The 27,781-nt window shown below is 37.2% G+C and overlaps 4 protein-coding genes, 1 non-coding gene and 2 pseudogenes across 12 annotated transcripts; 3 read left to right on the plus strand and 4 right to left on the minus strand.

Moving 5' to 3' along the window:
• Positions 1-86: 86 nt before the first annotated feature.
• On the minus strand, positions 87-1,435 carry LOC104738039 (ethylene-responsive transcription factor ERF086 pseudogene; annotated as a pseudogene). Its single transcript, XR_015578837.1, has one exon. The product of XR_015578837.1 is annotated as an ethylene-responsive transcription factor ERF086 pseudogene (transcript).
• A 5,743-nt stretch (positions 1,436-7,178) lies between these two features.
• LOC104735919 (GTP-binding protein OBGC, chloroplastic-like) lies at positions 7,179-10,338 on the minus strand. Its single transcript, XM_010455806.3, has 6 exons — positions 9,227-10,338; positions 8,483-8,756; positions 8,112-8,403; positions 7,860-8,025; positions 7,665-7,773; positions 7,179-7,531 (listed from the first exon to the last, which is right to left on the minus strand). Exons 1-6 carry the CDS (start codon positions 10,336-10,338, stop codon positions 7,403-7,405), a joined length of 2,082 nt encoding a protein of 693 aa, XP_010454108.1. The 3' UTR covers positions 7,179-7,402.
• Positions 10,339-10,461: 123 nt separating this feature from the next.
• LOC104735920 (putative serine/threonine-protein phosphatase 2A regulatory subunit B'' subunit TON2) lies at positions 10,462-13,986 on the plus strand. The gene is made up of 12 exons (XM_010455808.3): positions 10,462-10,813; positions 11,064-11,155; positions 11,318-11,380; positions 11,467-11,565; positions 11,664-11,822; positions 12,058-12,129; positions 12,266-12,398; positions 12,486-12,550; positions 12,671-12,746; positions 12,857-12,958; positions 13,064-13,256; positions 13,543-13,986. The coding sequence occupies exons 1-12, from the start codon at positions 10,672-10,674 to the stop codon at positions 13,787-13,789; spliced, it is 1,443 nt and encodes a 480-aa protein (XP_010454110.1). The 5' UTR covers positions 10,462-10,671; the 3' UTR covers positions 13,790-13,986.
• LOC147929283 (small nucleolar RNA snoR104) lies at positions 13,338-13,454 on the plus strand. Its single transcript, XR_015579122.1, has one exon. It is a non-coding gene; the product is annotated as a small nucleolar RNA snoR104 (small nucleolar RNA).
• On the minus strand, positions 13,959-18,355 carry LOC104735921 (acyl-CoA-binding domain-containing protein 4-like). Of its 4 annotated transcripts, none has more exons than XM_087480358.1 (18): positions 18,211-18,355; positions 17,884-18,111; positions 17,721-17,788; positions 17,313-17,394; positions 17,109-17,231; positions 16,940-17,017; positions 16,749-16,853; positions 16,596-16,662; positions 16,440-16,501; positions 16,214-16,353; positions 15,998-16,124; positions 15,792-15,906; positions 15,635-15,723; positions 15,445-15,528; positions 14,993-15,361; positions 14,401-14,904; positions 14,256-14,315; positions 13,959-14,186 (listed from the first exon to the last, which is right to left on the minus strand). In XM_087480358.1, the coding sequence occupies exons 3-18, from the start codon at positions 17,756-17,758 to the stop codon at positions 14,106-14,108; spliced, it is 2,124 nt and encodes a 707-aa protein (XP_087336484.1). In that variant the 5' UTR covers positions 17,759-17,788; positions 17,884-18,111; positions 18,211-18,355; the 3' UTR covers positions 13,959-14,105. The 4 variants fall into 4 exon arrangements, with proteins under 4 accessions (XP_087336484.1, XP_087336482.1, XP_087336483.1 ...); XM_087480356.1 differs by having other exon boundaries at positions 17,676-17,788; positions 18,211-18,335; XM_087480357.1 differs by having other exon boundaries at positions 17,884-18,335.
• Positions 18,356-18,910: 555 nt separating this feature from the next.
• Positions 18,911-19,596, minus strand: LOC104735922 (monothiol glutaredoxin-S2 pseudogene; annotated as a pseudogene).
• A 3,206-nt stretch (positions 19,597-22,802) lies between these two features.
• On the plus strand, positions 22,803-27,737 carry LOC104738041 (uncharacterized). Of its 4 annotated transcripts, XM_010458278.2 has the most exons (4): positions 22,954-25,896; positions 25,981-26,085; positions 26,170-26,743; positions 26,818-27,641. In XM_010458278.2, the coding sequence occupies exons 1-4, from the start codon at positions 24,228-24,230 to the stop codon at positions 26,831-26,833; spliced, it is 2,364 nt and encodes a 787-aa protein (XP_010456580.2). In that variant the 5' UTR covers positions 22,954-24,227; the 3' UTR covers positions 26,834-27,641. The 4 variants fall into 4 exon arrangements, with proteins under 4 accessions (XP_087336496.1, XP_010456580.2, XP_087336497.1 ...); XM_087480370.1 differs by having other exon boundaries at positions 22,803-26,085; positions 26,818-27,737; XM_087480371.1 differs by having other exon boundaries at positions 24,088-25,896; positions 25,981-26,743; positions 26,818-26,954.
• Positions 27,738-27,781: the final 44 nt, after the last annotated feature.

A 27,781-nucleotide genomic window follows, 5' to 3' on the forward strand; every position in this document is an offset into this window, starting at 1 on the left:
GGACAAAAGGTGGTCTTAATACAACTCACATCATCACTTTTTGCTAATTAAAACCATGATACCAAAAAGAAATTACAAAAAAGAAAGAATCAAAACTTCATGGTTAGGGTAACCTTATGGTGCATGAAACAACAAGCAGAATATATATATAATAAAGTTCATAACATCTAGTTAACAACAAAATCAAACGACCATGGAATAACGTAAAAACTATTAATATTATTGCATTTGCATATATAAAACACAGAAATATAATATATAGAATGTTCTAAAAGACTGAGTAGAAGCCTGTAGTGTCTGCAACAACATCTCCAAAAGCAGCGAGAGAAGAAGAAGATAAATCTTGTGGCTCAGTTATCGCGTAATCTTCCAACGACATTGAAGCAGCAGCAGCAGCACCATAGTTAGTGATCATGGCAGAAAGATCACATGAACCAAACTCATGATGATTCAGCATCATCATCTCACCTTCTTCGAAGTAGCTATTACTAAACCCTCCGTATGATTCAAAGGCTTTACTTGCTTCCAGAGTTGTGAAACTAGCTCCGGCTTGATTTTGGGTGGTGGTGACTTCCGGAGGTGGTTTAAGGCAGTGGTTTGGGACAATGCAGTCCAAGTAACCCGAGTTGTTATTGGAGTGATTATGTTCTTCGTTTGTTAAGGAGAAGAAGAAGTTGTTTTCTTCGTCTAGTGATGAAGATAAAGAGCCGTTAGAAGAAGAGTTTTGAGGACTATTACCAAACGCTTGAATATCCGCGCTTTGATGACGAACTGGCGTTTTGAAAGAAGCAGCGGGTGAGACGGTTTGGGCGACAGTGTGTTTATTTTGTTGTGGTTGGTGATAGTTTTGATAATGAGGATGATGATCGATGACAAACTGTGGAGAAGAGTTTGGTAAGAAAGATTGGTTGTTATTATAAGGAGAGACGATGAGAGAATGGAGATTAGGGTTTGTGAGAATAGTGTGAACATCAGTTGGAGTGTATACGAAGTTGGTTCGAGCTTGAGTGCCTCTCATCGAAAGAGCGGCTCTATCGTATGCAAGAGCAGCTTCGTGGGCTGTGTCGAAAGTGCCGAGCCAGTGACGTTCTTTGGTGGTTGGATCTCTGATCTCGGCTGCGTAACGACCCCATGGACGTCTTCGAACTCCTAGGAACCTCCCTGGCTCTGCTTGCTTTGATCTCCGGCCTCGTCTCTCGCCGGTTGTGGTGGTAGTGGTTGTGTTGGTGGATGTGTTTTGGTGGATTAGAGAAAAACCCATTTGAGTTTGGGATGTTTCAAATGGTTTATTATGATCTAGGGTTTTGGAGGTTGACATGATGATGAAGAAACGGGTTTTTTGAAATGAGGTTTCTTTTAGGGTTTTGGTAAAAGATGTGTTATGATGAATAAGGGTGTTTTTTTTGTTTTTGTCTTGCTTCTGTCTAAAGATGATGGTGCTGTTTGGGAATGGAAGTGAAGTGTTGTTATAAATAGAGAGACAATGAGCTTGATAGAGAGACTTCACTTTTGATTCAACTGCTTTTAGTAGACTATCTTTTGTTTCTTTTATTTGTTTTTCCAAATATATTATATTTAGCATCAACGACAAAAAATAAACTAAACGTTGGCACATCAGTTGGATTTTCAAAACAGCGTAATTGACTGATTATTATTTAGTTTTTTTTTTCTATAAACAAAAATAGCTGACGATTTTTTTTTTTTTTTTTTTTTTTTTTAGACCTTTAACATCCACCGATTTGAGTCTTAACTTGAACTGTGTATGTGTACAGTATAAATACAGTATATATGTATATACAGTTTGATCAGGATAGAAAGAGCAAGGGGCTTTGTTTTCGTTGTGGTGACAAGTGGTAAACACGAACCGCTACTTAGTAAAGCCTAGCTAAGACAGAGGCCAAGAATCATTGGAAGTTTGGAACTACTGCAAAATCTGGAATGTCACAGTAACCAATCTTGATTTAGAATAAAGAACAAGAAAATAAATACAGATTAAATTGTAAAAAATAAGGAGAAAAGTAAATATCTAAATTCTGATGTATATATTACATCATGCTATTTGAATCTTTTATTTCAATGGGATCAAGCTAATTGATTAACTCAAAGAATCTGCTTAGTGGTCACGTGCAATATGCATAATAACCCTACAGACAATAGCCTAAAGGTCAAGGGTCTACATAAAAAGAATCGATAATTTTCGTAGAGTTAATCCCCTACTTAATTGATATATATGAGAGGTAATATGCATTGCTAATTACAATAAGGATGTCTAATCAATTTGAGTGCACTGAGATATATAGATTCGTTAGTTTGCTTTAACAAAATATATCAACATTTCAACAAGTTGAAAAGATATATTTCAAAATCAGCAAGCTTTAAATATTCTCCTAAAACGTTTTTGATTAAAACAAATGTTACTTCGACTAAGCAAGGGACATGAAAATTCGAGTGTTATTTTCCTACATCGACTATTTGTTTTGGTTTAGTTTAGTCTAATATAATTGTAGAAACCCCCTGATTAAATCACATGGTTAACCCGCATTTTAAGCGGAAATAGAAATGAGAACAATTCTTTTTGTCATCTTGTAATGATTTTCAATGGGAGTGGTTAAAGAGAGACACGATGAACCAAACAAAAAATCAAAATGCTTAGGACGTACGTTAAAATTTGGTTTTAATTAAATATCTCAGTGGACAATATTGTATTGGTGTCCTTGTATGCAAACAAGCACAAGTCAACAACAATCTTAGTCTCTTTGTGTTTGTAGTTTTGTAGGTTTATATATATACATAGGAGCTTGCTTCGACTAGTTATTTGTCATATTTGATTGCATTCGGAAGTTAATGCGCCTTACCTGACAACGGATGTATATGATGAAATCAAGAACATTGTTCATAGTCATCTACAACACGACTTTTAATTTACTAAAGGATTCCAAAAACCACTTACGAATCTAGATTAGAGACTTTAAGTCAAACTTATCGAAAGAGTAAGAATTGCTTACATTTCAGTCATTGTGGAGTTTAGATTGATTTTTTATGTATTCCACGTTCGAATAAGAGATGTACATATTTTCATTAATCAATTAGTCTTGAGAAGAGTATATAAACAATTTATATAGTATTAGAACTCAATAAAGGCAAACAGATAGATTTGGTGTGATAAGCTTTGATATATATATTAACATCTTTTTGGTCAAGTGTTAGATAATCTTTAGTAGATCTTTGATAGTATTCAATGGGTAAAAGGGGCTAATGCTCATATGTGATTGTGAATTTGTGAATATGGATAAGTTAGTACTTTTGGTGTGAAGATTATTTTGATTCATATTTAACGGACCTTATTAATTCACACGTTGGCTTATCAAAACTATTCATGCATGTGATAGATGTGTTTTTTTTTTTGTTTTGGTTAAAATACTTTCGATCTAAAATTTAGAACGGGTAAATGTTTATACTTCCATATAGTACATATAGTATTTCTATATTGAGAGACGAGAGTATACTTACTTACCAATGTCCCGAGTTCCTAATTCATTTCATTAGCTTTTACGTTCGTTTAATTGTATGTCAAACAATGTAACATTATATAAAGATTGACCTACGTACCTAATTTTTAAAATATATATATATAGGTTTAAAAAGTTGCATTAATATGAAGTTCACCAAAGCAATTGATAGGCGATAAATTCTCATCCAAAATGGAAAAAAAATGCTCAAAATTTATGAGATAAAAATGATTAGTGTTATATTCTCAGTTTTGTAATTAATTACTCCAGAGGCTCAGAATGATTCCTATTAACTACAAACGCGCAGATGAAAGAAGTAGAGTGTTACTTAATTTTTTACTTATTACCAAGGTTTCTATTTTTGATACATTATAAATTTACAATGTTTTAAGCTGAAAAGGTGTACTTGTAAGCAACAAGGTTAGCTAAAACTCTCTTTTTAATGTCACATATATAAGCCACGTAAACCAATAATCAAATGAATTAGATTCGCATGAACACGTTGCCTTTTTAACCGTATGTGCTACGGAACAAAAGTGTGATGGCCTCCTTATATTAAGGGTTGGAAATGTGACAATTGCTGGTATAAGCTTTTTGCATATTGCTAAATGGCATTGGGAATGAAATTATAATTCTTTTCCTAATATAAATGAGTCAAACTAATAATATAATATATGCTTGTTAAATTTTGGCTCTTTTTATCTTTGACTAATATAACAATGATACTATTGTGGTTGGACCACGATAACCGGATGTCGGTTGAATGGGTAATAACATTGTAAGATTAGAGATTAGGAGTTGTTCATATGTTTGATGTGGTTCTATCTTCACCTATATTTAAGGAACTTGATTTGAATATAGATAAATGTATCGATCTATTTTATCAATACAAGAGAGAATTCAGATTACTATGGCACTTGGCAGTGGTCACCATCTTCTCGTGCAACCGTTCCCGTCTTGGCGATCCAATTTACGAAACACACCAAAAATGTTGTGCGCCAGAATTAACACAATTAACACAACAGAAGTTTTATAAAAATAAAGTTTGTTATACAAATTTTTATCGGATTATTAGGCCGAGATAAATTATAGAGTAGCATATAACTAATCTATTATATAGATAGAAATTTTTGTGTCAAAACTCTAGGAAAATTGTACAAAACTCTAATTCGTGTCCGGATATTGCATAGAGTTCTAAAACGTAATGATTAGAATAAAGTAATAAATGTTTAATTGGGTAAATAGATTAGTAGTATATTTCATCATCCTCTTTTCATGAATTGGGGTTAAAGACAGGCTTAAGCTATATAAGAATCTGATGACCCTTGACTACTCCACTCAGATTTTGAACTTGATGTGGGACTAACCTTACATTTGAGTATGTACGTTCGCGTATACATTCATAGTTTTACTTATTATATACAACTAAAATTTTAATCAGTGATAATGTTATCTAATTAACTGTAGTTAGTTCTCTTCTCTTTTTAATTGTAATCCTTTTTCTTTTTTTTTTCGTCTAAATAATTCATTATAAATCAAACCAAAATTATTTTACAAGGCATTGAAACCATCTAATTAGAATTGTAATCCACATCGTACATTATTTTTCTTAAAAATGAGAATTCAACTAGTGCCAGTTTCATTATATATACTTACTTATCTAAAGACTAAAGACAAAAACAATCTCCCACAAAATTGACATCACCTTGTCGAAATGTTTCGAGCAATTACATCGAAATGATGTAAAAAAAATGTTTGCACGTAAAACATATAAATAATGAGTCAAAAATATACATGAAAGTCTTATAATAATTCACAGAAACTAATACATAAATTGTCGGTATTTAAGCCGCATTATTATATCAAACCTTGAAAAAAATTAATTCGTATATCATCAAACATCATAAAGTTACATATGAGTCTACAAAAAAAAAACACACTATTTGGGTACATGGTTATAGACTTATAGTTCAATAGTTTTGTAATGAATTGCATGAGATGATTTTCTTACGTTTGGTATGGCTACTATAGAACTTAAGTTGATCTGAAATTTTCCCTACAAAACCTCGGAGAAGTAAAAAATAAAAAAAACAATCTATAATCTCTTGATCGTGTTTTCAGAATAGGGTAATTAATTTGGAAAATATGTGACATGTGATAATCCCAATTGGCTTTGCGCACGATATTGGGATTGCACTATTGAGCTATTGAACACTTTTGGATGGAAATCTTTTAGTCAAGTTCCATGTGATCGAGGCTTTCTTGGGTTCAGGAATGAAGAATTTCTTCACATTTCTCAAAAACAAAAGGCAAAGAAAAAAATACACAAAATTTTGAACAGCTAATGAAAAGCCAAAAACTTTTGCTTATGAAATTTAAATAAATTTCTGTGTGATTTAAATTTTATTTTTAGTGTCAAAAGGACATCCCCGGGATTTAGGGGTAAAGGTTGTCTTAGAACAAACTTGGACTTTGACGAGAGTCCAGACACTGTGACCAAAAAAGCCAAGTGGGGACTTCACTATTAGTTTGCTATTGAATTATATATCTCCGACAATACAAGTTCATAAATATTCAAATTAATTAGCATCATACTTATCATTACCATATCTGCTTATATATAATCAACCGTAGTGTAAAAACTGTAACTGTTTTTTATTCTTCAATTTTCATATAACCTAAGTGTAAACTAAGAATGATATATAACACTTTCGATTTTTTTCTGTTTAAGAGTTTGATGTCTAGCTCAAAAAGCAAAGGATGATATAAATATATTTATTTTTGGTTACACTCGTGTAGATTACTCTGTTCTAGAATTCGGGTCATTATTGGAAAGTTATAAGCTCTGATCCTTTTGTTTACTAGTACTACTCATTTTTTAATTAAAAGTCAGGTGATCAAGACACATTCGTGGCACCTAGTGGGACGTAATACATCATAATTATATCCTAAATTATGTTCGTGCTCTCTCTCTCTCTAATCACTTCAAATGATAATTATATTGTTTACATCGTTGAATAATTTGTATATTAATAATAATAATATGGGTTTAAATTAACAGATTTTTCTTTTTTTCCGGCATTAAAATTCTAAAAGTATGAAACGTGAAAGAATGTTATTTCGAAACTCAAATACAACGCAACCAAACAAGGCAACTATAGAATAGAAACCAAACACACAGTTTGATAGATACTTCGGGAAGGAACAATACAACCAATAAAAAGTAAACACGTAAGCTAGAGGGAAGCCCCATCGAACCTAGTACGCGCATACTATGTGGGACACTGTCGATGACACGTAAGATACTGTTGCCGTTTCTTCTCTTCCTGTCTTTTTTTTTCACAAACCGGCCGGTTTACATATATATACGGTTAATTATTTGTTTTTGTTTTTCTTTGGTACCAAATATAGTATCATCAACTTATTGTGTTGTCTCATAATAAATTCATTGTTGTTATCAGATGATATAGTTTTAAGAAACAGGAAATATTGCAAATTGTTACAAAAGTTATTAAAATAAAATAAAATTAAAGACATTGAACCGACTAATCAATTATTTGCATCGACCAGCTCATTTTCAGTTGGTCAAGTGATGCACTGGTGGTGTAAATGTTTTTTTTTTTGAACACCTCTGTTGTGTAAATGTTGGTATAGATTAGAGAAAAAAAGTGTAATAAAATGGCTTTCCTCATTAACATATACTATAAATTTTCCTCAGAAATAAATATTGTAGGTAATACGTTGTTTCTTTCACTAAGGTCACATCAAAATACAGACCATAACAAATCTCAAAAATGATAATGTATGATACATATACAACACATCCAAAAAAATTTGATTCAATGATCTGCGACCGTTTTCACTCCAGTGACCGGCAAAGTAAACTGATTCACTTATCCCGTCGGTTTAAGAAACACTCCACAACAACAAAGAGAAGTAAAGATGGTTTTATTTCCACTGAGGCCATCTGACTGAATCTGTGGAAGTCTTGTTCGAATCTGTAGGACGGCTCGAGCCATTGGCTGAGTCATGCCATATCAAATCCATATATCCACATACATACACATAAATAAAAAGATTGTAAACGTTTCATAAACCTAAATCTTAACCACTTTTAACAGACAAAAAAAAACATTTTGAGAAACTCATACAAACCTCTCCTACGATCACGGTATCACCTTCTTTAACGCCCATATTCTTCAGTGATTTGTTCACACCACAAGCATCAAGCACGTTCTGAAACCTTTTGTCTGAATCCATGTACCTATCCAAACACCAATCGCATCCACAGTGTTTAGTGACTCTTGATGAGTTAGATTGCATAAATCTTGGCTGTAGTTTAACTCATACCGCCAGTTAGTCATCTGGACAAACCGCTGAAGCCCGGCTCCAACTACATGCCACGCCCTGGTACCACTATCGCGGAAGATCTTAAACTCATTAATTGCTGCTCGTCGTTCCTTATCAATCTTCTTAGCTACATGGTCCAGATTCTCATTTGCTTGATCGAACAATGCTATAGCAAATTTGAAAACAAACCCCATTAATACACTACATAAGCACGGTCTTATTCTATTATGCCAAATTAAAAGTAGAACACACCTTTGGGTTCTGCATTGGCTGCTCTGTACTTCTTTAGGAGTTCATAAGCGGAGGAGATTACTTCATGTGTGCCGTCTCTTTGTACTGCGCTCATACAAAAAGGTTCAACCCCACGGGCACGAAGAGCTTCCTGAAACATTGGCCATTTCTCGTAAGCATCTGGGAGGTCCATTTTGTTGTATGCCACTACGTAAGGCTTCTCGGCGATCTCAGGACTGAATAGTTCAAGCTCGAGACGAACAGCTTCAGACTCAAGTTCAGGTTGCGGAGCTGAGCCATCCACAACATGTACCTTTACACCACAAAAGAGGCTCGTCAAAGAAAAAACAAAAATAATGTATAAAGATTGAATCTATAGACGGTTGATTTACCAGTGCTGAACATCTCTCAGTGTGCCTTAGAAACTCATGGCCTAAACCGAAGCCTCTGTGCGCTCCTACAAGCAAACCAGGAAGATCTGCGACCACCATTGTTGAATCGTAATCAAATGAAACCACACCTAGATTGGGAAGTAATGTTGTGAATGGGTAATTTGCTATGGTTGGCTGAGCGGCACTTATCACGCTTAACAACGTGCTTTTTCCTGCATTTGGAGCACCCACGATACCTACGTCTGCAACCAGTTTCAGTTCCAAGTCCAGCCACCTATACGAATATGTAAAGTTATAATTCAAAAATCAGAGCTTCCCAGAAATATAAGAGCCACAAATAACATGTCTTTGAAAGGCAAACACAAAGTCTCACAAGTCTACACCAGCATGAAAGTATCTGATTTTTAGACTACTTAATCCAATCTACAGATAACCCAGAAATTCAAATCCATTCAGAAAAGATCAACATCTCTGTATCAACACGAGCATTACTACTTGCAAGTAAACACTCACATGCACAAATCAAGCTTTACCAAACAATAGAAAGAGTTCCATGCTCCTAAACCAAAATGAAATCTTTACATCCTTTAACAATTTAGCTTCTATGATTAGTTCATCCCTTGGGTATCTAACATCATGAGGGTGGAAAATGAATACTAGCAGTGCGTTCAAGTCCCAAACTTTACACAATATTCCATCAACAACCTGAACTGAAACAACTCAAAATGAAAAAAACACACTTACATTTCAGGACCTTCTTCGCCATTTTCAGCTATCCTAGGAACTTTATTCATCCCTGACTTAAACGAAGCATTCCCTCGTCCACCTCTTCCTCCAGGCAACAACAATGCCCTCTGTCCCGGATGCAACAACTCCAAAAGCACTTCCTTCTCCTCCTCCTCCTCACCTTCAACCTCACTCCCAACCTCTCTAGCCTGTCTCACGACCGTCCCAGGAGCCACTTTCACCACAACACTATCTCCTTTAGCTCCACTCTGCATCTTCCCTCTCCCATGTTCCCCACGTCCCGCCCTGAAATGCACACTCTTACGAAACGGCAACAACGAATTCATAGACCCATCAACCTCTACATACACATTCCCTCCTCTCCCTCCATCTCCACCAGAAGGTCCTCCAAAAGGAACAAACTTTTCTCTCCTAAACGCCACCACACCGTTCCCTCCATCACCAGCTTTAACAAATATCTTCGCTCTATCGAAACAACGCATCACCGCTGGAACCCCTTTCTCCTTCACCCCAATTTCATCATCGTCCTCTTCCTCTCCCTCTTCACCCGAGAAACATAAAACTTTCCCATCCTTCAACCCAGATCCTTCACTCTCACCCGTATCATCATCGCCATACTCAAACACTTCCTCTTCCCAATCTTCATCATCTTCATCAATTGATCCTGAACTGCCTTCAAACACATCCAATCTTCTATAATTCCCCCAGATATCATCATCATCATAACTCTTCACCTCTTTTTCTTTCTCTTCTTCCTCAATTTCGACCAAAGTTTCAACCTTTTCCTCGACCCTAGCCACATTTGACTCAGACAACTTCACTTCTTCGGAAACTTTTAGATAAGTAGAAGATAAAAGAGATACATCTGAGAAATATTCCCTGGGAGGAAGACGGGTATAAGTAGTAGCTTCGCCGCCGGCGTCAGAAACTGGCTGGAGTTTATCGCCGCCTCGAGATTTAAGATCGACTTCGCGTTTGAGCTTCGTTTTTCTAGGGTTTTTGGTGGTTCTTCCCGAGACTTGGTCAGGTTTAGCGAAGATCTTCCGCGTCCTGGTTTGTCGGGCTAGAGCTTGAGGAGTGAAGAAACAGTTAATGGATATGGAAGCCATTTTGTTTCTCCGAAGAAGCTATCTAACGGGACTATATTGTTAAAACACTAATTGTACTAAATATTGATTTCGTAAAGTTTCGTAAGATAATTAAAAAGTAATATAAACACGAGGGCTTATACTGCAAAACAAAAGAAACTTTTGTTACCTTTGAAGTTTGAAGCTTTGGATCTCGCAGATTAAGGAGCTTGAGAGAGGGAGAGAGAGAAAGGGGCGCTCTAGGGTTTCTGCAGTTTCTGGTTCAGTCTCACCTTCCTCTCAAAGGGTTTTAATCTCTCTCTCAGCTTCATTTGGTAGCTGGCATTTTTCGTCGAGGGTGTGTGATTAGAGAAAATGTATAGCGGATCTAGCGATGGTGAGAGTCACGATACATCGACGCAGAGGAAGATCCCTCCGGCGTCATCGATGCTTTGGGTTAGAAATCTAAGACGGTATATTGGTTCCGGCGCTGGATTAGGATCCGAAGCTCTAATGGGTAAGGTTCTTTTTTGGTGGTTGCCGCGTTTTGGTTGTTGGGACAGTCTGTAGTTTTGTTTTTATTTTTATAATCTTTTAGCTTAAGGTGATGTCATAAATTGAGGAAATTTTGGATTTTTATCGCATTTTGTAGCTAGTTATGTTTTGGATATGAGTAAAGTTCCTGAATTTAGAACCGTCTGGGGGAAATGTACCTTTTTATGTATTGAAACACTCTGTTTAACTATGATGGAGTCTTTGTTTTGCAGAGCTTGAGACGAAGAGAATCTTGCTCGAGATATTCAAAGAGAAGCAACAGAAAAGCCAAGAAGCAGGTACCATACCGAGTTTCTACAAGAAGGTATGTCCTTTACATTGTTATTTTACTCTATAGAAAATGTTTGCCTTTGCATTTCATCGCACTACCCGGTTAAAAAAACTTGCATTGTGTTGTACCCTTCCTAAAGTTTGGTAATTTTTGTGTCTTGACAATAAGATTTTGCTCCTTTACTCTTTGGTTCAGAAACCAGAAAATGGATCTATTAGTCAAAGGGTACAGAGGCTTGCCAAATACCGCTTCTTGAAGGTATTGACTCTTCATTTCCTGCTCTTATTGCTTCGGAAGAAGTTTAATGTTTTTGTTCACTTCGTCATGTTTGTTAATTTCCACAGAAACAATCGGATCTTTTGTTAAATGCCGATGATTTGGCGGCTATGTGGGTTTGTTTGAGAGAAAATTGTGTGATTGATGATGCCACTGGTGCTGAAAAGGTATAAACATCTTTTGTATAGTGTTGCTCTAGAGCTGAAATTATTTTTTCTTCTGTGGTTACGTTGATGCTGATATTTGTGCTGTCTTGTACATGTAGATGAACTACGAAGACTTCTGTCATATTTCCTCTGTATGTACAGAACAAATCGGTCCCAAATGTCGCCGGTTTTTTAGCCCATCCAATTTCATGAAGTTTGAGAAGGACGAGGCTGGAAGGATCGCCATTTTACCATTTTATCTTTATGTGATGCGCACGGTGAGTATCCTTACGTATTTTTTTTATGTCTATGCAGTTTTGGTTATTGTGGCTATATATCAGTCTCTGCCATAAGCTAAATATAGGGAGTTTCGTTGTTATATTTGAGTGGCACCAGCTTTGTTAGTATTGGATGTTTGTTTTGCAAGTTTTTCTTACATTGACTTGTCCGATACTTTAATCAACTATAGTTTATACTCGTTTTGATGACTATATATTCTCAAACACTGTTCAGGTGTCACTTACACAAGCTAGGATTGATATGAGTGAGCTTGACGATGACTCTGATGGTTTCCTTCAATCTGATGTAAGTACCCAAGTAGCTCTAAAGATTTAATTTAAAAACTGGCCCAAGGGGCTTCAAGTAGTCGTCCTACCTGCAAATGGTGCCGACTCCTATGTCGAGTTCCTAACAAATAGTCTCTATGATGTCATTATTATAGGAAATGGAGTCCTACATTGGTGGTCTAATCCCTAATCTGGCACAATTGAGGGACATGCCTCCAGCCTTTAATCAAATGTATTGTCGCATAGCTGCACAAAAGTTTTTCTTCTTCTGTGATCCCCACAGGCGAGGTAGGCAAAAAGATATGTTATGAAGAGGCTGTGCAAAATTTACTTGACAATCGACATGTGTTAAATGTGATCTTTTTTTGCTTACAGGAAGAGCCTGTATTAAGAAGATACTGCTTAGTAACTGTCTGCAGGAACTAATGGAATTGCATCAGGTAAATATATGAAAAAATGAAGGGATAAAGCTCCGTCAGCATATAGCTTTCAACTTTCAGAAGCGACTATATATATATTTACTTGCATTTTCTGATTTTTCCTCGGATATCCTACGTTAGGAAAGCGAGGAGGAGGTCACAGACACTGAACAAGCAGAAAATTGGTTCTCTTTGACTTCAGCTCAACGCATATGTGGTGGGTGTGCTCTTTTGTCTTAATACCTGCAGATAAATTGGAAACAGTTCTCGCTGTTTCTTATTAAGAACTCAAATATAATGTAATCTAGAGTCTCTTTTTTTCGGTAGATATGTTTCTCGCACTTGATAAAGATATGAGTGGATCGCTGAGCAAACAAGAACTCAAGGAATATGCTGATGGGACCCTAACTGAGATTTTCATCGAAAGAGGTAAAATCAAGCACTTTGGGTCAGTGTAGGATTTTCGTGGTATTGATACTCACCAATAGTTATTGAGACAAGCTTAACATACTAAATTTCCCTTTGTTTTTGTAGTGTTCGATGAGCATGTCCGGCGTGGTAAAAGCGGTGCAGGCAATTCCCGGGAAATGGACTTTGACAGTTTCCTTGATTTTGTTCTTGCTTTGGAGAATAAAGACACTCCAGAGGGCTTGACATATTTATTCCGTTGTCTTGATCTCCAAGGGAGAGGCTTTCTCACTACTGCTGATATTCACTCTCTCTTCAGGTAATTAATCTTTATCAAGAGATGGAATCTGTTTAGTTTTTTACTCTTAGTTGAATTTGTTAAATACATGGAAGTAAAGAAGGGAAGCATCAAAGAGTTGTGATGTTATCTGATACAATCTTCCTAAATAAAAGTGCTGCATTTCCTGCTTGCGGAAGCTGAGTTTGTTCCGCAAGTCTCATATCTGCAAAGACACTTGTGTATATAAAACACACCGTTGATGTGTGATCATGCCATTGTCTCTCTTTTGAATGAGTGTCTAATAATTTCTCTCTTAATCTTGCAGAGATGTTCACCAGAAATGGATAGAAGGCGGTAACTATGAATTGTGCATAGAGGATGTCCGGGACGAGATCTGGGACATGGTGAAGCCATCTGACCCGTTAAAGATCACGCTGGGTGATCTTTTGGGATGTAAACAAGGTGGAACCGTTGCGAGCATGCTTATAGATGTGCGAGGCTTCTGGGCTCATGACAACCGTGAGAACCTTCTTCAAGAAGAAGAAGAACCACCTGAGGAAGAGTCTCAGTGATAATGTTATTTCCTGTGTCTACCTATAAAAAGCTAATCATTAAGAGCAAAAGTCTCCACTAGTGAACAGTCACATCTCCACTCTTGTCTGTGTGTATGTTGTAAGAAGCTTATTATTAGTTGGTGACGTTTAATGAAAGAAATGGCTGTTTATATTGTTACTTATCTAATACTTGGAATCTGATTTGATTTTTGAGATTTCTGAATTCTTCTTCTTTTTTACATTAATCCACAAAACATAGACATGGATTCAGTCATGTCTTGAGTAATACAAAATGGAAGTCTTAAAAGTTATTTGTGTTGTCTCTGGTCTGTGTTCAGACATGGAAAGGCTTTCTGTGTGTAGCAGCTCTATTTTCCAGAGATTGCAACCTTTGCTTCAGATGAAACACTTCAACCTGCGTTCATCTCACGTTGTTAGAAAAAACGCAAAATTGAACAGATTGTACTGATAATGATGATGATACCTGCAACTGGAACGCTCTTGCTCTTTCTCCTGCAAGAACTCCTCTCGTTGAATGCAACTCCTACAAAAACCGGTAACACATGATTCTTTTAAAAACTTTGATCCAACAAGTTTTGAAAACGCTTGTATATCTACAAGGATTTTACCTTTTGAGTATCGTCTAGAACAGCTTTTAGGAACGCTACATCATGCTCGAGCCTGACATTGTCGGAGTGAACCATGTTTGACAAACTATTAGCTTCCTCTTGAGCGAGCTCTAACCCGGTAAGCTTCTCCTTAAGCAGTTCAACATCTCTCATAGCGTCAGATAGCTTTTTATCTGTCTCTTGTTTGCTCCTCAACGCAACCGACACATTCCTCTCAGCCGCCTCTCTTCCCGCCAATGCTGCTTCTAACTGCCCTTCCAGAATCCCATTTCTTCTTATAAGAGCCGTCATTTTCGCTTCATGGAATTGGTACACGCTTGATGATGACATTGATCCTCCAAATTTGATATTATCCATCTCCTGGAATATCAAGGCGCCATCGACATTTTCTAAAGGAAATGTCTCAGAGCATTGTTTGTGGAGATTTGATATATCATGGTTAGAAACCATAGAAAGTGTTTTCTCTTCTGTAATCTTTGCTCCTCCATTGTTCTCTTCTGTAGTCTGAAACCATGAGAAGAAATTGCATACGTTTAAAGGCAATTCAAGAACACCAGTGAATGCAGGTGAATCATGAACTAACTATATATACCCGAGGCACGGAAACTTCTTCTTCTGAGGACTTGGTAGGTTCGATTACCGCTCTGTATTCCTCTTCAGTGCTGAACTGTTTACGCAAAGAGACATTTCCAGAAGACGGGTTGCGATGATCTCCGAAAGCAATCTCTGATAAAGACCTTCTACCAGAGCCGCCATGCTCTTCAATGGCTGAAGCAAGTTTCTGTCTGGCAACTGAATCAATGAGCCTCTGTGAAGAGGCTTTGACTGATTCATCAGAGGTTATAGCCGCCGAGGGAGAAGATCGTTTACCAAACAGTAACCTGCCGGGGTTTTTCTTGGAAGTTGTCTGCGGATGTGTTGGCGATTCACTCTTGTTCTTGTCAACGATAAAAGTCTCAACCTTTTCATAAAAAAGTTTTAGACTTTGCATCAACGATTGAAACAAAAATTGTGAACAATGCAGCGGAATGATGAGGCTCGTACCTGATTAGAAGGATCTTTTTGAGCTCCTCCAAAAGCTACGAGAAAATCTTTATCTTTGTGTTGCAGAAGAACTAGACTAAATCCCTATACCAACCATATCACAAGACAACAACTGAGCTTTAACTGATAGCTGTTGAAAGAATATAAAAGTTTGTTAACTAAAAAAATGGGTATATTTCTATTTATCCACCTTGTTGGATGTGATAGAAGATTGAGAAGAGATGCTTGCCACAGACCACTCGACTTTTAGGATATCGAAGACCAATGTTTCCGCGTGTCCTACACAGAAAAAAACGCAAACTTGTAAGATCTGAGTAGAATCAGCAGTGTTTCAAGGTAGAACTTACTCTTCTTTCTGCTTCCACCTCCGGTTATATACCATTTAGTACCACAAAGAACTCCACAACTACCCGCTCTTGGAGAAGGATGGAATCCTCTTATCTTTATTCTTGACCATACCATCTTGATGACACCAAAAGATACAAGTGTCAAGAAACCAAAAACAAATTTCAGTTAATAGTAAAAAATATAAAAAAGTTGGTGTGTGTATTACGGTTTCAAAGTCGAGTGAGTATAAGTCATTGAGTGTTTTGTTCTTGCCCGAACCTCCAAACACAAACAGAATTTTGTCGTCGAATAGCGTGGCTACATGATGTGATCTTGCACACGGCCGTGTTCCTCTGGTATTGTAGGAAAAAAACCGTGTCACGAATACGCCAATAGGAGTTAAATGTAAACTGTCATCAGAAAAACGCTAAAAAAAACTAACGTGCAATTAAGAGGAAGCCATGTGGATGATTTGAGATCAAACATATGAAGATCATTTAGTTTCCTCTTCTTAGAGTCTTCACCGCCGAAAAGTATCAATACCGAACTGGCCCTCACCACTGTGTGACCATTGCGACTGACCTGCAATTTCTTCTCCATGTCACTTCACAATCCAAACCACAAAGCCACTAACTTCTAAAAATGTATGTTGAACAATAGAAACATACCGGTAAGTCTCCTTTTGCATCCATTAGCGACCAGCATTCTGAATCAGTATCAAATGCCCAAACTGCCAATAATATATAGACATACAACCACCAATTTAGGCAGAGCAAAAAACATCAAAAGTCTAGACTTTAGATTACAAAACAACTGTGTGAAACCTGAAACTCTATCACTGCAGGGATCTGTTTTTCCACCCACCAATAGCACTTTTTTACCCCAAGAGACCTAACAACGGATAAAAAAAAAAGCAATCAAAACCGAAATGTATAAAAACCAGAAAACATCTTTGCTCAAACCAAACAATCAATTACCAAGCAATGGCCTTTCCAAGCAGGGATCATGAGAGGAAGACTACTTGGCGATAAGTAAACTTTCGAAGGCACGGTGGACCATGTAAATGAATCAAATTTAAGCACCTGTAAATTGCAAAGCTGAGAATATCAAATATCAACCCCTTTAAGCTAGTGCTTGATACCTATAAATTGTTCTTTTGTCTTTTTACCTGTACATCATCCAACAAGCCATTACCAGATTCTCCACCAACTACTATCATTTTGTTCCCAATAGCTGCCGCCGCATGCTGCATAAAAGTAAACAAAAAAACAGTTAGTTCTTGAAAACAGCTCAGAAGCTAATGGAGTCGGAAAAAAACAACCGAGAAACTCAGTTACATTAAAGCGTGGAGCAGGTTTATCCCCACCAACAGGTAAGACCATCCAATTCTCAGTAGTCCTTGATGAAGGCTGGAAACCAACTTCATCAGAATAACTAGTGGCAGCCAGAACAGCTTCATTCTGCATCATGTTTCTTACAACAAGTCAATGTTAACCAAACAGTTTAAAACATATGTTGGTCTTCTTATATATATAACTTACACTAGAGTTATCAGCGCGTTTGATAGTTCGCAAAGGACTCTTATATCCTTGAACAGACTCCGCAAGCTGTACCTTCTTAACTCTGATCAATAAACATATACCAATTTTATTGTAACCCATGAAACGTATATACATGATTAAAAAATTGCTTCCAACCTAAAAATAGAAACCCCAAATCGAAGATTTCACTAAATAAGGACTAAAGAAAGGACCAATGCTATAACAATGTTATAAAAAAGGAGTTGCTTTTACAGTAAGCTTAAACAGGATACTCGCAAAAGGTGATTCGCTTATAATGTAAACAAAGAAAAAGATAAAAGAAACCTCAAAAAGTTCCCAACTTTGAGTAAATCAAATACATACCGAGAAACCCACAAAAAGGTGATAAGTGTAAAAAGAAGACTCAACCTGCCAAGTCTCATGCGTCTCTTAGAAAAGCTGAACATTTTCTTCCAATTTCTCAGAAATCCCCAACCCTAAAAAAAACAAAAAAAAAACAAGCTAAATACATTTTCATCATCCTGAGATACCGAGAAAGCAAGAAATTTACTGAAATTGTAAAAGACGATACCTTCTTAACTTGTTATGAATCTAGGATTCAGAAGTTTACAAGCTGACCCAAATCTGAAAATCAAATTTTTCAGAGAAGATCAACCACAATGGCCATATGTATCCATAGCTCGAAAACGACGTCGTACTGAATCCTAGCAAAGCTGTCTTGGGGCCAGACCAGGGAAAATGATTGGAGGGGAGCCGGGAGGATTGATTTTAGCTTATTGGAAGTATATAAATTTGTTGTCTTTAAGCAATATATAACAATGGATGGGACCAAAGTTTTAGTAAACCAAAACAAAAAACAAAGCGAATCTTGTAATGTAAATTGTTTATCTGGGCTTACTTATTTTACTTATTAGGCGTTCGAGACTCGAGAGAGAGAGAGATGGGAACAACCGTTGTGTCATGTGTGTGTGGTTTTGGTTCGTTGAGTTATGGCGACATGTTTTGTCTGTTTCTGCGGAAAGTGTGATTTGAGTTTAGTGTTTAGTTTTAAATGCTCACGATTCGCGACGCCCTTTGTGGGTCCCTTAACTTCCCGCGACTTATTATACGACTTTTCGATATTTCTAAATCAAATGATCGAATCTATAATAGTAACACTACTATTTAGTATTTACTTTTCATAATATATAATAATGTTATTAATATAGTAATTTTAGAAGAAAAAAAATACTATGCAAATATCACTGATTTGTTTATATTTTAAAAAGTTATATGTATTCATGTAAAGTGTCATCCTAAATGGTGTTATTTATTAGTATGTTGGCTAGTTTAAAATTTTTGCTGTTGTGTAAAAAAAAAATTTTTGGTACAATTTTTTTATGCCCTCAAAAAATGTATTAAAAATTGCATATGCAGATTAAAAATTATTTGTTTTAAAAAAATTCAACCAATCAAAAAATAATATTATATAAAATAATATATTAAATTAATCTAAAAGTTGCGTAGAAATTTGATAATTTTTTATATTAAGAAACAATAAATATATTCTAAAACATCCTATATTCAATCTTGTTTTTTTTTCCTCGTTAAAGAATCAGTTTATGCAGATAAATGATTATTTCTTCATAAAAGTTCACATAAGTCAATACATATCTTTTTGTTAAAGATAACCTCAAAAAAAAAAAACAATAACACACTGATTATTGATCCGACGTGGACTCATGATATCACCATGTCACAGATCATAAAGATCATAGATGTGTTAAAACATTATTCTGCGTACACTTAACTTAGTGTTAAGTAAACTAGTTAATTGATATATATATTAAGTCAAACCCACAATGCACCAGCCCGCTTAAGCATAGGAATCAAGGATCCGCTTAGATGTAGACTCATGACCTCGTTTGCTCCACCGACCAACTCTCCTCCGATGAAAACCGCCGGAACTGCGGGACTACAACCTATCCGCAACAACGCCTGCTCAATCTCCCTCCCTCTAGATATCTCATCCAGCTCGTACACCGCTGGATTCGCTCCGAAATCGCAGAGCAAAGTTTTGATCGTGTGAGACATACAACACGAGCTCTTGCTGTATATCACCACGGGTCTCTCCATCACCATCTTCGTTATCATCTCCATTGCTCTTTTTTATATGATCCAACAAATTTAAATTCTTAATTAAGGTATATGAATCACTATGTATATACTCTTGTAGATTAGAAATATTTGTAGAGATTTAAAGGAAAATGAAACTCGTGATCCTACTCGGAGAATAAGGGTTGTGTGTAATGTTGTGTGAATATTAAATATGTGAGAAGTGTTTGTTTATATAGAGGCAGTCAAGACCATGTTTATTGGATTAGATGGGGAAAAGATGTTTGGATTTTGTTTCTAACGATATCGTGTCCGAAAGCGACACAACTTCAATTTTATTTTGGATCACAATGTACAATATTGAGAATCTAATAATTTTTTGAACTTATCATCTTTTCTTTTCATTTTATTGTCCATTCAGGGCATTTAGACATACTTAATTATCCTCGTCATGGCTAAAAGGTGAGAATGTCCTTCGTACGGTTCCATAAAGCGATCTAGTCGATCTCAAGTAATATCAATAACCTAAATGATTAATTAACTAAAGAGAAGTATAGGTTAAAAGACAAAATTGGTACAGCGAGTAGTTTACCTAGGCCGATGTTTTGACCCAGCATGTGCACTTATAAGCACATCTACCTTTTGAATCTTTTAAAAGTTCATACACTACAGTAAGGCGTTCCGCAAATCCATCATTCATCTAATATAATGCCATTAATTGTTTCCATGCACAATTATTTAATTAGGTATATGCTACCTTGTCGTCCTTGGATGATTAATTAGCATCAAAAAAGAGATCATGAGATTTGGATCACTTTAAAAATTCGACTTAAGTTAATCTAGTTAGGATACTCCAATTAATCATCTTATAGTTTCATGAACCAAAAATTTTGACTTTTATGTTCCCTGCCATGATAATGTAATATATGTAGAAGGTTGACGACTTGAAGTTAAATTGGATTTCTTGCATATGCATTTTCTTATTCTCTTCAAAAAAAAAAAAAAAAAGGAATATGTAAAGCCTATCAGGAGGCATCTTATGAGTTGGAGAAATAGTTATCCAAAATAGGGGTTCTTTTTTCCTTAGGCCACGTCCCCTTCTCCTCCTACGTGAGGATTCTATTCTCGACTCGCCACTTCCACATTTTGCAACTCACACAAAAAAAAAAAAAGTTCTTTTGTAATAATTGTAAGTGAGAAGAAGAGAGAAAGATTCACATGTGAGCTAAGCACATGTGCTTTCATAGTGACTAACGAATTTTAAGGACAACGAATCGAGAATACGTATGAAAGTAAACACACACTTGTATAGTTACTAGAAGTAAACTCGCATCATCCGACATAACTTTATAATAATTTTAACATATTTTGATTTATAAAAATATTTAAAGTTTTATATTTTGTGTTTCGATAAATTATCTTATGTTTGTTATTTATTTTGTTTCTAAATAAGTATTTTCAGTCACTTAAAATGAAGTGAATATTGATTAGTTAAGCATTAAACTGAATTTTTTTGTTAATATGAAATGTTACTTTAAAATATTTAGTTTGTATCCCATAAAATATAGAGCTCTTCATGTTTTGATGCACAATCAAGATGTACAAACATTTTTTACGTTGGGAGAAAAAACATTGATTACGTATATAATAAAATGCGGCTGAGCATGGACATTATGTGTTAGTTTGTCCGTTTTTAACATAATATATAAAACATCAATATCTTCAAAAACCAGACACCTCCTCTTCTTGAGCCGAAACTCATGCTCTTCCTTCATTCTCTGTGTAATTAATTTCATTAATTAGATACTAAAGGTAGCAAAAATAATTTTGCTATTTATATATTACCAGCATGCTTTACACATGCTTAAAAGTTTTATTATTATAATTTGAATGTTTTCGCAATAAAATATTTTAATCTTAATGAATTATACAAATGATTTCAAATGCATTTGTGTTCTAGAAGTAGAATTCTTTGTGTTTCTTGATTAATTGCATTTGGAAAGAAAGTTCTTTGTTAGATATTTCTATATTTTTATCACGTACTTTATATCTATTGAACATACTAAATGCAAACTGAATTTTAGTTTAGAATTGAGTAAAAATATGTTATTAATATGTATTGATATATTATTATATCAAATAAAATTTGCTTTTTGTGTTATACTTTTCTGTTTAAAAATAATATATATATATATGTGTGTGTGTGTGTGTGTGTTGTATTATACTCAAAATGACCAACGAAAAAGAGTAACATACCATCGTATTATCGAGTTACTTTTTTTAGTGCATAACCTAAGAGAACATAAAATAAGTGTTTACCAGATAATGGAAGAATAATGGATCATCAACAATCGATCTTGGCTAGGAAAAATAATGGAACATATGAAAAGAGAAAATAAGTGCATATATATATATAGTATAACCCAAACAATAATGTTGTGAAAAGAAATCAGATGTTAATTAGATTTTTAAAAATAAGAATTAAGATTAAATTGTGTAAGAAAATAAAAACTGAATTTGGAAGAATCACATGGCTTTGGAACCCATATCAACTTATTTATTTCAAAACCTACAAATGTCACATAGAGAAAAACGTTAAATATTACAAAATTTAGAAAATTATGTGAGAGGTAGAATATAGTGTTTGATGAACACTTTGTCTAGCTATTTATAGATAAATTTGTAGTAGTATGAGAGGTTTTTTCAGTTTTTTCTGAGTCAAACATCATTTTCTGGGAGTTATGGTTACATTTCAAATAATAAATATACCATTTTTTGTAAAACATAAATTATATTGCAATTAATACATTAAAGTGTATTCATATGATGAAAGATTTGTTTTGAAATTTTTCAAACATCATGAGAGACTTGAGAGTAACATTTTAAAGAATTAATATGCAATAAATTGTGTTAATGATTACTATTAAAGAAAAATAAACTATCATACTGTTTTATATCTTGAAATTATTTTAGAATAAACCGATTTGATCTTTTGGCATAAAAACTGTGAAACAAATATTATAATTTTTTTGTCAACAAATATTTATTATAATATTATAATATTATTATAGCTTGAAATTAGTAAAGAAATTAATAATCATCACATTATATTTTTCCAAAATTATGATATTAATATTTAAATCTTTAATTATTGAAAATTTATCTTTTCCAAAATAATAATATTAATATTCAATTTTTTCTTATTTGCAAAATTATAATATTATGGTAATTATATAAAATATTGGTAAATGATACCTATGCGAAATTATAATGTTATGGTAATTATTAAAATATTGATAAATGATATCAATATGTAATTACTAAAAAGACATTGCATAAATGTTTATATATTTCTTAGTACATATATATCATTTAAATTTAGTGAATATGATAAATAGTGTATGTAATTTTGAGAAAATAAATTAAAAGAATTAAGTTTTTGAGAAGTGAGAACATGTGTCATGTCGTTGTGTTTTGCAAAGTTTGGAGAAAACTTTCTCATATTATATAAGATATGTATATATGCCCTCGAGGTCCCTTTTTTCACAGGCTTAACATGCGGTTTAGTAAAAATTTCCATTTCGATAGTCATGATTTAGTGGTTATCTAGCTAAACATACAATCTAAACGTTTTCATATGATATTCATTATTTAGAAAAGCAAAGGACGATGAGAGAGAAAACGCTCTCGGGCTCGTCCTCCGAGAATCCAAACTCTCACCTCTTTCACCTCTTTCGATCTAAGATCTACTCTTACTTCGGTAGATCATGATGATTGATGTTTTTTGCTTTCCTAAGTTCAATCTCTGCGTGTATTCTCACAGACGATGATGACATGCCCTTCGGAGCTGCTGAGACTGGCCTTTTAATTGATCTACCTCTCATCTCAGCATATTATCTTGTCACCACTTGTTTGTACTCGGGATTGCACAACACTAAGTAAATATCGATTTTAGAGGGAAAGAGTGAAGTTTGTTCTTTATTAACGATAGGAATGCGAGGTCGTCACTGAAACGAGTCAAGATCGTGCTCGTCAGTTCACAGGAGAACTAACGAGTGAGTCACGACGAGCTCGGAAGCTAACAGAAAATTATACAGAGAATAACAAGAGTTTTTAGACGCAAAGTATTGCTCTCGGGGTATTGTATGCGAGTCCTCCCCCTTTCTCCAGTGAGTACTGTTTCTTTATATAGTGGACTGTAGACTGAGGGTTTTCTAGGGTTCCCATCGTGAATTCCCGAGATTGCCCTTTACGGATTATTAATGACTTTCATCCAATTTTGTCGGGCCGGAATCGCGGAATTCGTCTTGTTGGGCCGAGTGGCATATTGGGGCGCAGCCCATGTCCAACAATAGTCCCCCCTAGTCCGGAGAGCGTCAGTTTTTCTGCGATCGGCGGGCATGCTTGATTTATTTGTAATATGCCTGCTCGGCGCAGATTGTCCCAGATTGCTTCTGGGAAATGAAATTGTTACAGTGACCCTTCTGTAATTTCTTCTGGGCTCGTTTTTCAAGAGACACTGGGAAAAATCCTTTGGTCTTTTATTCTGAATGCGGTTTTCAATGATATCCCCAAAAAAAGAGAAGAGAGTCGCGGATTGAGATGATGGATTTGACAGTAATTTTTCCATTTTATTTACTTATTTATGCACCTTCTTCCTTCCCATTTTCTTCACTTGCTCCTTCCTCTTCATAAAAGGTAATTTTTTCTCTCTCTATTCTTTTTAACTTTTGCGTTTGTGTTTTTTCTCTCTCTCTTTCTCTTTATTTGGCGAACGCAAAGCCCTATCCGATCATCGTCCCTCCCACTCGCGAGATCGCAATGGTCGGCTCAGTTCCGTCTTTGGATCCAGATCGGCAAGGGTTCGTTGCTGGCGATTTCGCTCGTGATCCGGGGAGGCTTGATCGGCTGCAACCGACGTCTTTAAGAGGCGCTAATGAGCTCGGCGATGTTGGCGTCGATAGAGAGGGTGGCAGGCCCGATGGGTTTAGCGAGATCGAGGATAGTCCGGCGGAGATCGGTGAGATCAGAAATTGGCGCCGATCTGAGGAGATTAGTAGAGTCGAAGGTCGGTCAATTGGTTTTGAGATCGGCGGAGCAGTTGAGACGGGAGATCGACGGAGGGGTGCGAACGAGGTCAGCACATCTCTTCAGTTCACCCTCGGCGATACTAGTCACGCCGGCGGTCGGCGTATTATTCCTGAGGATGGTCGTTGTGAGATCGGCAATGTTGAGACGGGAGATTGGCACAATAGTGTGCTCGACACAACTATGCTCGGCGGCGACGAGCTTGGCACGATTGATCTCCGAATTTCGATTGGTTCCGACTTTGATGAAGGCGACGCTGATCTTATGTGTGGAGGTCTCGGTTTTCGGTCGTCAGGCGATAAGGTCCCAAGCGAGAGAGATCGGCGAGGGGGTACAAACGAGGTCGGCACAGATGGCATGCCCGAGGTTGGCACAGGGGACGAACCGGGGATCGACATGGTTGAGGGTACTGCGACCATTCGTCGAATTGATGGGATCGGCAGTCTCGCGAGCAGGATGTCAGCTCGGCGAATAGATGATCCTGAGGTCGATTCCGACGATGGTGATGCCGATCTCATGAAGGGTAGTCGCGAGGTCGGCCTTTTGTGCAGAAAGGAAGGTCGTCCTTCGACGAGCTCCCGAGTTCTGACGTATACGCGTGGTAAGACTCTTGCGGGGATCCGACACGCTTTCACGAGGGAATCTGGTATCGGTTATAAGAATGCTTCCGATGATGTTAGTGTTGACATTGGAGCAGAGTGTGGAGATTTTGATAGTTTGACTAACGACTACGATTTCGCTGATATTCTCGAATTCAGCGAAGATAGCGACAGTGGTTCCAGTGGGAGTCCTATGGTCGTTGTCCCGGCCGAGGATACTGGTCCTCGTTCAGCTGTTTTGGGTCTTAGTGCTGCATCGATTGGTGACAGTCTTTCAGCCGGTCTGGCAGATCTCGGTTCTTCGTTGTGCACATCAGATACCATTGCCGAGATGATGCGGTGGTGTAAGATGCCCGAGGGTTTGGTTTTTCGAGTTCCTGAACCCCACGAGCGTCCTTGGACGCCTCCAGCGGGTTTTATTGCCCTCTATGAGCATTATTTTACTGATTGCGGTCTTTGGTTTCCTCTGCCGGAGTTTTTGACGTGTTACTGCGCGAGGCGCAAGATAGCTATCTCCCAGCTTTCTGTGGGAGGTATCCGCAACGCAGGTGGTTTGGCGATACTGGGTACCGATTGTGGCGTAGAGGTTGATGTACATTTCCTTGAGGAGGCTACCAGGTTTACGAAAGTTAGAGGTAGTCCGGGGTACTTTTATACTAGTGCTAAATCGGGTTATCAGATCGTCACCGGAGCTGAGAAGAAGATTCGTCATTGGCAGCGTTATTTTTTCTTTGTCAAGCTAGATGAGACCTCGGTTGACAACCTCGATATGTTTTACGCTACTGAGTGGAATATGGTTCCCGGTAGCTTTGCTGTTTCTTATCCTTACTTGTTGATTTTCTTTGATTGGCTTCTAACACTTATCTTGTTTTGGTTGTTGCTTGCAGAGCCTGTCGTTCGCTTGCGTGCTCATCCTCCAGGTTTTTTCGACAATCTCAGGAAGATCAGAGCGAGAGGGGCGATTGATTGGCCTTCGATTACTCAGAGATCTCGTGAGTTTCATGCTTATTCTGTTGTATCGATTGTTGCTCTCCTCGGTGGTTATTGGGTCGTCACACTTTTGTTTTCCTTTTTAGGTCTACCGCGCTTAGGGATGGTAAAAGTTAACACTCGACTTCCTCGATACGCCGATCAGTTCAAGAAGGCCGTTGATGCTGGGTCTTCTTCGCGCGCTGCCGACACTGAAGTCGTTGACCCGTCAGCCGACGGAGATGTCGATCTGCGAGTTGCAGGAGATTTGAGATCGACGGAGGTAGCCGCTACCCGCGCCGACAAAAGGGCTGCCAAGGTTCCTGCTGTCGTTCCGCGTGCGCAGAAGTCGCGTGGTGAGGCTTCTGATGCCCTAGCGATCGTCGCCGCTGATTCTGGATGTCCTACTCCATCGAGGAAGAGAGCTTCTCATGGTGAGGTGGTTGCTCCCGATCCCGAATCGTCCAAGAGATCTAGGAGGGATGGCATACCGCGCGACACCACTGAGATGATGATTCGTTCTCCTTTTCTTACAAGACAAAGGATGAGTTGTTTATCAACAACGCTACTGCTTGTGGCGAGCTTGCTAGCAAGGTTCGCGGCTCCTTCGACCCGCTTCCCTCTGTGGGTTCTCTCTATAATCCCGAGTTGTATCGGTCGTGGGCTCGGAAACATTTCCAGGTTAGTATTTCTCTTTATGTTCTTGATTTCCTTTTCCCAATTATTATCTTGATTCTTTATTTCTTGTGTTTCAGGATGGTGGTGGCGTGAATCGTATGGTCGTCTCGTACGAGCGTCGCATTGCCGAGCTGGAGAAGCAACTTGCTGATTCTCGTACCTCTGAACCATCGAGGAGATCGGCTGAGGAGCTTCATCAGGATCTCGATAAAGAGCAAGGGGTTTCTGCTGTTCTTACGAAGCAAACTGCCGGTTTCAGGAAGCAAGTGGCCGATCTCAAGGCTTCTCTTAACGCTTCCCGCTCTCGTCTTGAGCAGTTTAAGGTTGATCACGCGTTTCAGAAGGCGCAGTTGCAGCAGCTGCAAGCAGAGCGGCATGGCATCGATGTCGAGGTTGCCGACTACAAGTCTCGTATTGAGAGGATGAGGAGGCATATTATTGACAACAGAGCGGCGCAGGAGTCTCTTCTGACTTTGAGCCAGGTGAGCGGCACCTATGATTGTCTTCAGGAGCTGGTGAAGAGTGGTACGGTCATTCCGTCGAAGACTTTGCTCGGCTTGGGGGCTGACGTGTAGATGTGGGAGGACAAGGTTCTTGGTTTCGATATTGCCGATGTTTTGGACAGCGACCTCGAGGCTCTTCCAGAGACCGCGATCGTTCCTACGAACCTTCAGGTGGCGGAGGTTCCCGTGGTTGTAGGAGAGGAGGTCGTCATGGCAGGGGCACCTGCGGGCTCGGGCGTTCAGGTTGCTGCCGAGCAGTGACTTGCTTTTGTCTTGTTTTATTAGAACCTATTCCCGTTTTGTAGCGGATGTTGGGCCGTTTAGGCGATGTATTTTTCCTTTTTGGAACTTTGCTATGTTTTATCCTCTCGTTTTTTGACATGCGTTGATCGTTTGATGGATGTGGTCTTCGAGGGTCACTGTATTGGCCACTTCACCTTGAAAATTGTATCTTTTGTTCTATAAATTGTTCCTCAAATGCTCGTTTCTTGCCATTCCGCTTTTCCAACCATTTCTCTCTTTTTTTTTTTTTTTTTTT

Source organism: Camelina sativa, chromosome 13 (assembly GCF_030686135.1).
Source record: "Camelina sativa cultivar CO46 ecotype springtype chromosome 13, ASM3068613v1".
Classification (NCBI taxonomy): Eukaryota; Viridiplantae; Streptophyta; class Magnoliopsida; order Brassicales; family Brassicaceae; genus Camelina; species Camelina sativa.